The sequence below is a fragment of the Rhincodon typus genome, chromosome 4 (assembly GCF_021869965.1).
Source record: "Rhincodon typus isolate 14 chromosome 4, sRhiTyp1.1, whole genome shotgun sequence".
Taxonomy (NCBI): domain Eukaryota; kingdom Metazoa; phylum Chordata; class Chondrichthyes; order Orectolobiformes; family Rhincodontidae; genus Rhincodon; species Rhincodon typus.
In genome coordinates this window covers 63015592-63027662 of record NC_063335.1, presented here as the reverse complement: position 1 = coordinate 63027662, position 12071 = coordinate 63015592, and the positions used below count along the sequence as shown (strand labels likewise).

General features: G+C 40.4%; 1 protein-coding gene across 3 annotated transcripts in view; it reads right to left on the bottom strand.

The window, feature by feature from the left end:
• Positions 1 to 7202, bottom strand: part of tcea1 (transcription elongation factor A (SII), 1) — a 62980-nt gene extending 55778 nt beyond the window's left edge. Inside the window, exon 1 of one of the 3 annotated variants that reach the window (XM_048595827.1) lies at positions 7180 to 7202. Coding sequence is in view for 1 of the 3 variants with exons in the window: in XM_020534048.2 (XP_020389637.2) it covers positions 6860 to 6934 (75 nt within the window). In the remaining 2 variants the exon portion in view is untranslated. Of the gene's footprint in view, positions 1 to 6155; positions 6839 to 6859 lie in introns of those variants that run through there. The other 2 variants (XM_020534048.2, XM_020534049.2) reach the window with 2 other exon arrangements.
• Between the last annotated feature and the right edge of the window lie 4869 nt (positions 7203 to 12071).

The window sequence follows — 12071 nt, the reverse complement described above, 5'->3', positions numbered from 1 at the left end:
ACTGAAACAGTGTTCAGAATGTGGTAGAATTGAGCAGTTTGAGAGGGAAGAACATTAGTCAGAATTAACTGTGCTGAGGTTAAGTAAGGATAATTGCAAAGCAATGAGGAGAGAGCTGGTTGGAGTGGACTGGGGAAGAAGTTCAGGAAAAAAAAAGGATTGAAAAACAATGGTAGACATTTAAGAAAATAGTTCACGTCTCACAACAAAGACGTATTCCAGCAAGAAAGGAGAATTTAGGAAGGGGATAAACTAACCATGCTTAACTGGGGTGGGAAGTTAAAGGTAGCATTTGATTGAAAGAAAAAATATACAATGTGGCAAAGATTAGTGGTAAGACAAAGAATTGGGAAAATGTTTTAAAAACCAATAAAAGCAACAAAAGAGAGAAAATAAACTGTGCGGGTAAACACACAAGTTGTATGAAGACAAACAGCAAAACCTTCTTTAAATACAATAAATGGAAGAGAGAAGCCAAAGTGAACACAGATCCCTTAAGACAATTACAGTTGAAAAAATAATAATAGGGAAACCAAGAAATGGCAGAGGAGTCGAATATATATTTTGCATCACAGAAGGAGATACCAATAGCATCTGGAAATTATTAAATATGCAAGGAACAAAAAAAAGGGCAGAAAATAAATACAATAACTAAAAGTGCTAGAGAAACTAACAGGGCAAGAGACTGACTGGACCTGATGGGATACATTCTCGGATATTAAAGGAAACAGCTACAGAGATAGTGAATGCACTGGTAGTAATCTTCCAGGAATTCTTAGATTCTGGAAAAGTCCCAATGGAATGGAAAACTGCTAGTGTACAAATCTTTATTTTGAAAAAGGAAGGAGGCAAAAGAAAACTAACTGCAGCTAAGTTAGGTTGAATGTCTGCTATTGGGAATGTTAAGATGCAACAGCAGAGCACTCAGAATTGCATAATATAATCCAGTAAGAATGAGTACGGCTTCATGAATGGGAAATAATGCCTAATAAGATTACTATAATTCTTTGAAGTGGTAAGAAGCAGGATAAAGGGGAAGTAGTGGATGTAATATATTTGGATTTTCATAAGATATCACATATTAGGCTTCAATAATAAGAGCCCAGGATATTGAGGATAGTATATTATATGAATGGAGGATAAGCTAACTAACAGAAGAGGGATAAAGGGAACATTTTCAGGAATGACAATCTGGAATAAGTGGAGTGCCACAAGGTCAATGCTGGGTCACAATTATTTATAAGAACATACTAGTGACTTAGATGTGGAAAGTGAATCCAATTTGTGGATGACACAAAAATAGGCAGGAAGGCAAGTGGTGAAGATTACACAAAGAGTCTGCAGAAGGATATAGACAGATTAAGTGAGTGGCCTAAAACATGGCAGTTGGAATATTATGTGGCGAAATGAAAAGTGATGCACTTTTGGCAGAAAGAAGAGCTGAATATTATTTAAATTAAGAGAGACTGCAGAAAGTTATGGAATAGTGGGATTTGGGTACCCTTGTCTACGAATCATAAAAAGCTAACATCCCAGCTCAGGTAATGGGGACAAATAGGAATTGAATATAAAAGCAATTGCTAAATCTATTCAAGGTACTACTCAGACAACAACTGGAATACTGTGAACGTCTGGACCCCGTATCCAAGGAATGATAAACTGGCATTGGAGGCAATCCAGAAAGGGTTCACCAGATTGATACCAGGAATGGAGGGACTGTCTTATGAGCAGAAGTTGAGTAAATTGGGACCTGTACTCAGAATACAGAAAATTGAGAGATGACCTTATTGAAATATTCAATATTCGTAGGGTAGGTGTGAAAAAGTTAATTCCCCTCTGGGACCAGAGGGTATAATCTCAAAAAAAAAAGGTTGCACTTTAAGAGAGATGAAGAGAAATTTATTTTCTTGGAGGGTGGTAAATCAATGGAATTCTTACAGAGAGGGCTGTTAAAGCTGGGTCATTAAGTATATTCAACACAGTGATTGACAGATTTTTAATCAGTAAGGGAATCAACAGTTACGGGGATAAAGCAGGGCTGTGGAGCTGAGGATTATCAGATCAGACATGATCTCACTGATTGGTGGAACACACACAATGGGCTGAATGGCCTCCTTCTACTCCTATGTTTTATGGTCTTATAGACTGAGATGAGGAAACATTTCTTCACTCATAATACCCTGGGTATATTCAAGAAAGATGTTGCTAAACGTTTAGATATTAAAGGCAACAAGGGGTATGGAAAGAAAGCGGGAATGTGGCATTGTAGACAGAGAATCAGCTATGATCATATTGAATGGTGAGCAGGGCTGAATGGCCTACTTGTGCTGCTGGTTTCTATGTTTCACTGGCAAAATGAGGGGTGTGTCACAATGATCATTATTGATGCTTCAACTTTTCAAAATTCATATTAATGGATTTGATAAAGGTATGCTTGATAAGTTTGCTGATTACTCAATCATAGGTAGGAAACCCCTGTTCCCATTTCTTATTGTCCTTTTAAAGCAAACTTCTAAAAGGGCGCCAGCAGGTGAAGTGTGCAAAGAACTTTCAAATGGAGTATAATGTGGGAAGATGAGAAATTGTCCACTTTGGCAAGAACAATAAAAGAGCAGCATTTTATCTAACTGGTGATATAGATTGCAAAACTTTGAGGTGCAGTGGGATATGCAGAAATCCCAAAACACTATACACAATAATGAGGAATGAACATCATTGTTTATTGCAGGGAGAACTGAATAAAGAAACATGGAGATTATGCTTTAGTTATAAGTATGGAAATGAAAGGCTACCGGTGTTCAATAGAAACGTGGAGAAATTAAAGCAGCAATGGTCTTATTTAATGAAACATTATGTTTGAGGAGCCAAGCAGCCTGCTCCTAATTTGTACATTTATATGTTCATCTTAGAGGTGGAATTCCATCAGCAAGCAACATACCTACAAACATACGCATTGGGCGCAGGTTTAGGCAAAACAGCACCTCAGACTTGCTCTGCCATTCTATAAGATTTAAGGCGGATTTAATTATGATCTCATCTCCACTTTCCTGTCTACCACATCTACCCACTAACTTCCTTGTCACTGCTCCCTTTGATGAAGAGAATTCCACAGACTAATGACATTGGGAAAGAAAAAAGATTCTCATTTGCATCTTAAATAGGAAACCTCCTGTTTTAAATTGGCACCTTCTAGTTATCATCTCTTCCACAAGAGGATATATACTCCCAGTATCCACCCTATTTAGTCCTCTTATGTTAAGCCAACATCTCTCATTATTTTAAACATCAACAGATACAGGCCCAATCTTTCCTCAGCAGACAAATACTTCACCCAGCAATCAAACGAACATTCTTTGAAGTGTGCATAATACACTTACGACCGTTCTTAAATAGACCAAAATTATACTGTACTCCAGGCACAACCGACCATTAACAACAATCACAACAATGACTGTAGCATCTTTCTGTGCAAAACAGTTTCCTCATTTGCATATACGACATGGACCATATCACAAAAATAGCAAATTCATTGTGGTGTGCTTTGTGCACTCTGGGGCCATGAGGGAGACTACAAAAATACAAATAAAGAACTGCAGATGAACAAGAACAAAAGAGAAGTACGGCACAGGAACAGGCCCTTCAGTCCTCCAAGCCTGCGCCGATCATCATGCCCTGACTAAACTAAAAAAAAACAAACATTCTGCCCTTATTTGATCCATATCCCTCTCTTCCCTCCCTGTTCATGTTACAATCCAGATGCCTCTTAAATGTTGCCAAAGGGCCTGCTTCCACCACCTCCTCTGGTGGTGCGTTCCAGGCTCCTACCACTCTCTGCGTGAAAACTTTCCTCGCACATCTCCCTGTAACTTTTGCCCTCTCACCTTGAACCTGTGCCCCCTTGTAATTGAAACTTCAACCCTGGGAAAAAGCCTCTGACTGTCCACCCTATCCGTGCCTCTCAGTTTTGTAGCCGTCTGTCAGGACTCCTCTCAGCCGGCATCTTTCCAGTGAAAATAATCCTCGTCTTTTAACCTTTCCTCATAGTCAATGCCCTAGAGACCAGGCAACATCCTGATGAACCTTCTCTGCACTCTCTGCAAAGCTTCCATGTCCTTCTGGTAATGTGGCGACCAAACTGCATACAATACTCCAAATGCGGCCTAACAAGGGTTTTACACAGCTGCAATATGTCTTGCCAACTCTTGTACTCCACATCCCAGGCGATGAAGGCAAGCATGCCATATTGCCTTCTTAATCACTTTGGCCACCGGTGCTACCACTTTTAGTGAAGTGTGGACCTGCACACCCAGATCTGTCTGTATGTTAATGTTCCTAAGGGTTCTGCCATTAACCGTATAATTCACACCTAAATCTGATCCTCTAAAATGCATCACCTTGCATTTGTCTGAATTAAACTCCATCTGCTATTTCTGTGCCCAAGTTGCCAACCTGTTTATATCCTGTTGTATTCTTTCACAATCGTCAGCACTATCATCAACTCCACCAATCTTCGTATCATCTGCAAACTTACTAATCAGACCTCCCATATTTTCCTCCAGATCATTTTTACATACTACAAACAACAGAGGACCCAAGACTGATCCCTGTGGAATGCCACTAGTTACCGGTTTCCTTTCTGAAAAACACCCTTCCACTGCTCCCATCTGTCTTCTATTACCAAGCCAGTTTTGCATCCATCTAGCCAGCCCACCCTGAATTCCATGTGATTTTAGTTTTTGTACTAATCTGCCATGTGGGACTTTATCAAATGCTTTACTAAAGTCCATATAAACTACATCCACAGCTCTTCCCTCATCAAATATTTCTGTCACCTCTTCAAAAAGTTCGATCAATTTGGTGAGACATGGCCTTCCCCACATGAAACCATACTGCCTGGTGCTAACTAGTCCATTTTCTTCCAAACATACATATATCTTGTCCCTCAGTATCTTCTGCAGATCTGAAACAGAAACAGAAATAGCTGGCAAAACTCAGCATGTCTGGAAGCATCTGTGGGAAGAAGGTAGAGTTAATATTTTGAATCCAGGTTCTGATGAAGAGTCACAGGACTCAAAACATTAACTCTGCTTTCTTAGATTCCATGACCACTACTTGCCTGCAGAAATTATGGCATTTGCTAAATTTTCACATCCAGGTCAAAACAGTACACCCATCATTTGCTGTAAGTTTACAACTACCAGTGCAGGATGCTAAATGCCTCAACAAACGATCAGACAATTCATCGTTGTGAATTAGCTACACTGAATTTAATTTGGAGAGAGCCACGTATAGAGTCATAAGAAATATACAGCACAGAAACAGACCCTTTGGTCCAACTCATCCATGCCGACCAGATATCCTAAATTAATCTAGTCCTATTTGCCAGGATTTGGCCCATAATCCTATAAACTCTTCCTGTTGATATACCCATCCAAATGCCTTTTAAGTGTTGTAATTGTACCAACATCCACCACTTCTTCTGGCAGCTCATTCCATACACGCACCACCTTCAGAGTGAAAAGTTGCCCCTTAGGTCCCTTTTAAGTCTCCCCCCTCCTCACCTTAAACCCATGCCCTCTAGTTTTGGACTGCCCCACCCTGCAGAAAAGACCTTAACTATTTACCTTATCCAGGCCCCTCATGATTTTTATAAACCTCTGTAAGGTCACCCCTCAGCCTCTGACACATCAGGGAAAACAGCACCAACTTATTCAGTCTCCCCCTATAAGCTCAAACCCTCCAACTCTGGCAACATCTTTGTAAATCTTTTCTGAACTCTTTCAAGCTTCACAACAATCTTTCCTATAGAAGAACAGGACACAGTATTCTAAAAGTGGCCTAACCAATGTCCTGTACAGCTGCAACATGACCTCCCAACTCCTACACTCAATGCACTGACCAATAAAAGCAAGCATACCACACGCCTTCTTCACTATCCTGCCTACCTGTAACTGCACTTTCAAAGAACTTTTCACTACAGTCTTAACAAAAAAAGCATGCAAACAAATTAGTGGGATTCCCAATTATTCAGCCTTTTATACTCTAAATCAAAAATCATGGTAGCAATGAGGTGTTATTTCTACAACTGAGCCACAGTGATACTACTGAGTTGGTCGCCCATTTCACAGGTAACATTTTTTTTAAAAATAACACACCTCTGGAGTAGGGTAGACATAAACCTAGATCTTGTGGCCCGGAGGTAGGGACACGGCCGCAAAAGCCCTCTTAAACGTTGAATCAAGCTTCAAGGATTTTGATTTTTTCTAAATTAACTGTTCAGATGTGTTATTACACACTCCTGGTACAGGTGGGGCTCGAATCCAGGCCTCCTGGCTCAAAGGGCACGACCACCGTGCTCCAAGAATCATAATTTTTTCAACTGTCCAATTTGCCAACTGTTTTGTAAAAATAATTAAAATCAGTCCAACAAGTAACTCTATATTTCAGCAACGGATCAATGACAGAAAGACTGTGTTTTGTTCTGGGCTGTAGATTTCTCTTAAGACACGATTTGATTCGAAACGGCTGTCAAACAGCTCATAGACCAGCAAGTCGGTCCCCATGTTTTGCTTTATAGTAGATGCTGGGGGTGGGGCCCAGTTAATAGTAGGGACAGATGAATGGCGTCCTATTTTGTGACTGTAAAACCTCCAACTACCATGCTGTCTTGAATCCTCTGAGGCAGCTGGAGCCGCGCGCATTCCCTCCGGGAAGGCGCGCGCCGCCTTCAGCATTCGGCGACCGTTGGTGGTGGCGCGCAGTTCCCGGATACGTTCCGAGGGTTGAGGGGTTCGCGCGCGGGGCCCGGCTTCCTCCCTCTGCCCGTCCGTTACAGGCTCAACGGCCTCACAGAGCTCACCGTGCTTTTCTTCGACACCATCTTATCCATCTTCTTCGCAATTCGTACAATATCTTCCTCCTCTTTTTTACTCATCGCGCTGATTCGTTTGCAAGGGTTTCGTTTTTCTCCGCCGCCCTCACTTAAAATCCCTGCAAAGCTCTTCTGACACGCAGCCGTAAGCGCCAAACACTCAGATAGAAAAAGCCCAAAGTAATAGAAAATCCATCATGTACATAAACGAAGAGCTCTGAACAGACCCAACTAATCAATAACTATATTGATTAATGTCTGCCGCTGAACATTTGGACATTTCCACTCTCACGTTGAAGAAGACCAACCTGACGTGTTACGCAGGGTCATCGAGTCACCGTCATGTGATCCGGCTGTTGCTTTGCTTTTTGTATTACTGTATTATCTTGTGGTCCGGTTCAGTAGGAAAGGGCTGCAATCATCGAAACCACTGCTAGTTATATACTTAATAGAGATAACAAGGTGTAGAGCTGGATGAACACAGCAGGCCAAGCAGAAAAGATTTTCTGAAGAAGGGTCTAGGCCCGAAACGTCAGCTTTCCTGCTCCTCTGATGCTGCTTGGCCTGCTGTGTTCATCCAGCTCTACACCTTGTTATCTCAGATTCTCCAGCATCTGCAGTTCCTACTACTTCTATACTTAATACGTGGCTTTGCCTATTAGTTAAAGAGGTACAGAAGGCCAGCATCCGTTATAGTGACTTTTGCTGTTTGAAGTTACTAAGAAACTAAAGTGGTTAGCATGATAGGATCAGAAAGTGATCTGTCAACACCTTGGGCTCTAAAAATACTGAGTTCTGAGGAAGGGTCACTCGACCCAAAACGTTAACTCCGATTTCTTTCTACAGATGCTGCTAGACCTTCTGAGCTTTTGCAGCAATTTGTTTTTGTCTCTGATTTACAGCATCCTCGGTTCTTTCGATTTTTACTTCTGGGAAAGTACTTTTCCCAATGAGGAGGAAACTAAATAATTAAACCCTTTGTCCATTTTTGGGGACCAAGCGCTGTTGCAATACCATTTCTAAACAGCAGAAGAGATGTTTATAACCATCGTGAACCAATCATGTTGTCTGGATGTTTTATTGTAGAATTGTTTTTCTTTGATCGTGCCTGGCTGAATTATGAATTATCTTGATCAGCAGGAAATTTTTATTCAATGCTGGTTGTAAGTGTAAAGACTCTTTTTATTTTCCTATATTTCTGAGTGAGGACTGAAATGGGGAAAGGACTGCTTAAAAAAAAGTAAGACTTGTGGAATGGTTTACTGCACGTTTTTAAAGCAAGGTACTAGCATTTATTGTAAGTGCTGTTTACACTTTATCCAGTGGTGGAAGTTTAGTTGCAGAAGAACTGGCACCAGTACAAAGTGAAATTCATCCAGCAACAAGTAGCTCATTGGTCTGTAGAGTGGGAAACAGTTGTTGATGACAGGAACATTCTGCCTCCCAATAACTGTGGCTCCGATGCACACTGAACATCAAGCCTTGCTATTTACAGTCATTGCAAAATTAATAAAAAATTAAAGGTGTTATCAAAGTATGCAAAACAACTGGCTCCCACGTAGTTGAACTTTGGTTGTGAGCAATATATTTAGAAGCCTTAAGAGGGCAAAGTGATATGCTTCGCTGTAAAAAGCACTGATAGCCTGAAGAAAACCCGTTTATTTTCACCCACCAATGGCTATAAGCTGTGATGTTTAATAAATAAGTCAGAGACTTTATAATTTGTGAACCAGTCACTTTATGCCTCCTGCAAGGAAATGAAACTATCTGAAGAAGAGAGAGATCAATGAACAGCAAGTCCTGAGAAGCAAAAGAACAATCTCCATGAATCTGGCAGTTCTGGTCTCTTTGCTGTGTGAAGGATATCATTAAATTGGAAACGGTGCAGAAAAGATTTACAAGGATGTTACCGAGACTGGAGTGTTTGAGTTAGAACAAGAGGCTGGATAGGCTGGGACTGCTTTGCCTGGAATGTAGGAGTTGAGGGGTGACCTTATAGCGGTTTATAAAATCATGTGGGGCATAGATAAGGTGAATAGCAAATGCCTTTTTCTAGGGTAGGGGAGTTCAAAACTAGAGGGCATAATTTTAAGGTAAGAGGAAAAAAATTTGAAAGAAATTTGAAAATATGAAACTTTTTCATATAGAGGGTGGGTTTATATATGGAATTGATTGCCAGAGGAAGTGGTAGGTGCAGGTATGGTTACAACATTTAAAAGACATTTGTACAGGTATATGAATAGGAAAGGCTTAGAGGGATATGGGCCAATTGTGGGCAAATGGGACTAGTTTAGTTTAGTTTGGGAAGCCTGGTCGGCATAGATGTGTTGGACCAAAGGGTCTCTTTGTGTGCTGTATGACTCTGAGGTGGACAGGGACCATTGACATGCCTTCCCAAATTTTTGTCTCCACCATTTTTACAGTTGTGTGTAACGAGGCTTATAAGGGGGCCAGAGTTCTAATTAGTAGTGTTAATTTATAATAGTTCACAGATGTTTACTCATAACTGGAATCTATTTGTGCCAAGTTGTAATTCTTGTTAAAATCTGGTCTGTGCCTTATATTAACTTGGTCTAAAAAGACAGGTAAATTGGGGAATTTTGCATACTTTGATAAAACCTTTTTTTTAATTAATTTTGCAATGACTGTAAATAGTAAGGCTTGATGTTCAGTGTGCAATCCAGAGAGGTGCCATATAAGTCAAACTGGACAAAGTTCATTCCTTGCAATACTATACAAACTCTGATGGATAAAAAGGCATACTGTGCATGAACATCTTTATGTACAATGATGATAATGAAATTAATAGAACATGCTCGTGTGTTGTGTATGCATGTACACCTATAAGCAGCTAACAGAGGACTGTTCAACATTGAAACATCCTTAAACATTCAGTAATGGCTTGCGACAAGTTGCTTGGGGTATTAGATTGAGCTCAAAATGGCAATAGATTCAGTCTGACATGTCCCATGTTATGTACAATATGATTTAAAGAATAAGCTGAAGGAAACCAATGGATCTTCTTGTCAAACTGAGCATCATGGTTCCTGTAACGATGCTGACCTTATAGATCAATTCATTTGTAGCAATAATAATTAGGAATGGCATGTTATCCATTTGCTTAGTTCCTAAGGACTTGTACAAGGATTTCTGTCCAAACTGATGAAGGTATCGCTGCATGAGACTCAGTGCAGGCTGAAAGAACAGCATCTCATTTTCAGCTTGAGGAACCTGCAGCCTTCCAGACAAAATATCTTATTGAATTCAAATAATTTTTGAACCTGAGCACGTTGTTCCATGTACTTTACCCATATGCAACCCTCAGGCCCTGTCATGATACAAACTGCTTTCAGCACAGTTGATCCATTTCCATTTACTTATGGTCCCCATTATTGGCTTTTCTCCTTCCCTGGTTTACTATCATCCATCCCTTTGTCTAACTTTCTTTCACTCTCTTGACTCCAACTCCTCTCACCACCCCAGCCCCTGTCTTCAGCATCTTTTCCTAGCTACTATCAGTTCTAAAGAAGGGTCATTTGACTTGAAATGTTAATTCTGCTTTCTCTCCAGAGATGCTCCCAGAATTTGCACTGTTTCTTTGGAAATTTCTGTTTTTATTTCGTACAGGCCAAGTGGGTAAAATATTTGTAAAAGTGCCAGTCTGACTAACACACTGTTGTACCAAGGATTCGATAGGTCCTAATATCAGAGTGTTGGTAATATTTGGTTTGTGGTAATCAATAAGCATTAAAGAGTTACAGGTGGTTCACTGAGAAGTGTCACGGCAATAGTTCACATAACCGATTAGAATAAGTAGATATACGCACTTTAATGCATGAGGACAGTTTATCAGTCTGGGATTAGATAAACAGATAGTTGGAACAATATATTTTGGTTATGATTACACAACCTCTTGGCTGAGGTGTTAAGGTAGAGCCAACATGGATCCATCTCAGAAAACTTCCCTCATCTACACTAAAACAGAAGTTGCTGGAAAAGCTCAGCAGGTCTGGCAGCATCTGTGAAGAAAAAATCAGAGTTAACGTTTTGGGTCCGGTGACCCTTCCTCAGAACCTCACCGGACCCAAAATGTTAACTCTGATTTTTTCTTCACAGATGCTGTCAGACCTGCTCAGCTTTTCCAGCAACTTCTGTTTTTGTTCCTGATTTACAGAAGCCGCAGTTCTTTCGGTTTTCCTTCATCTATAGACTGAATTCCTGGCCAACCGTGTATATACTTTATACACCAGGGCTCACCAATGTACCATGTCAATTCCAACTACATCTCCCTCTCAACTGTCCAATTTCCTAATGACAGAGACCCAAGGTAGATTCCACCATTTCCAGTCTCGAAGCCATGAGGTCATCTCACTGCTTAGCTTTGCAAGGACATCTTGTTAACTTCAGACTGCTTTTTTCTAAGATAGTGAAATGAGACCCCACGTCATCTCCAACTACTGCCAGGGTTTCACCTGGACTAGGAAAGTGATGTAATCATTAACGAGACAGTCCAAGTAAAACCCTGCTGTACCAACAATTTGATGTTGCCTCTATCATAAATTGAGACTGCTTACTCAAAGTTAACATTTGATAGAGATGACAGACATTGTTAGAAATCCAGACTGTCCTGATCTGTGCATTTGCGTCAGCTCTGATAAGGTTCTGAAGAATGTTTCTTGGAGAGCGCAGCAAAGTAAGAATCTTTTTTTAATCCATTAGATCACCATCTTTACAGCTTTACTGAGGACTGTTTTAATATGAGAAGTCACCCTTTCAGGACAAGAGATGAGTTTTTTCTCTCAGAGGGATGTGTAACTCTGGAACTGTGCCACAGAAGGTGGTGAGGTGGTGGTATTAACTATTTTTTAAGACGAGGATAGATTCTTGTTTGGCAAGGGAATCAAAGGTAATTTGGAGTTGATGGGCATATTGAATTTGAAAACACAAGCAGATCAGCCATGATTTTATTGAATGGCCTGGCATGCTTCTGGCTGTATTTTGTATTTTCATGCTTAACATAGCAGTGTGGTGCACTTAGATACTCTTCAACCTCTAAACGTTCATAGGCCTCATGAAGATTGCATTCTGTTTACAAATCATGCCAAGAATACCTGTGTACAGATAAACCAGTTTTAGAATTCAACTTTTTTTATGGCAGTTAGTTCATTCATTTCCAAATTGCTCCCTGTTCCATCTGTGA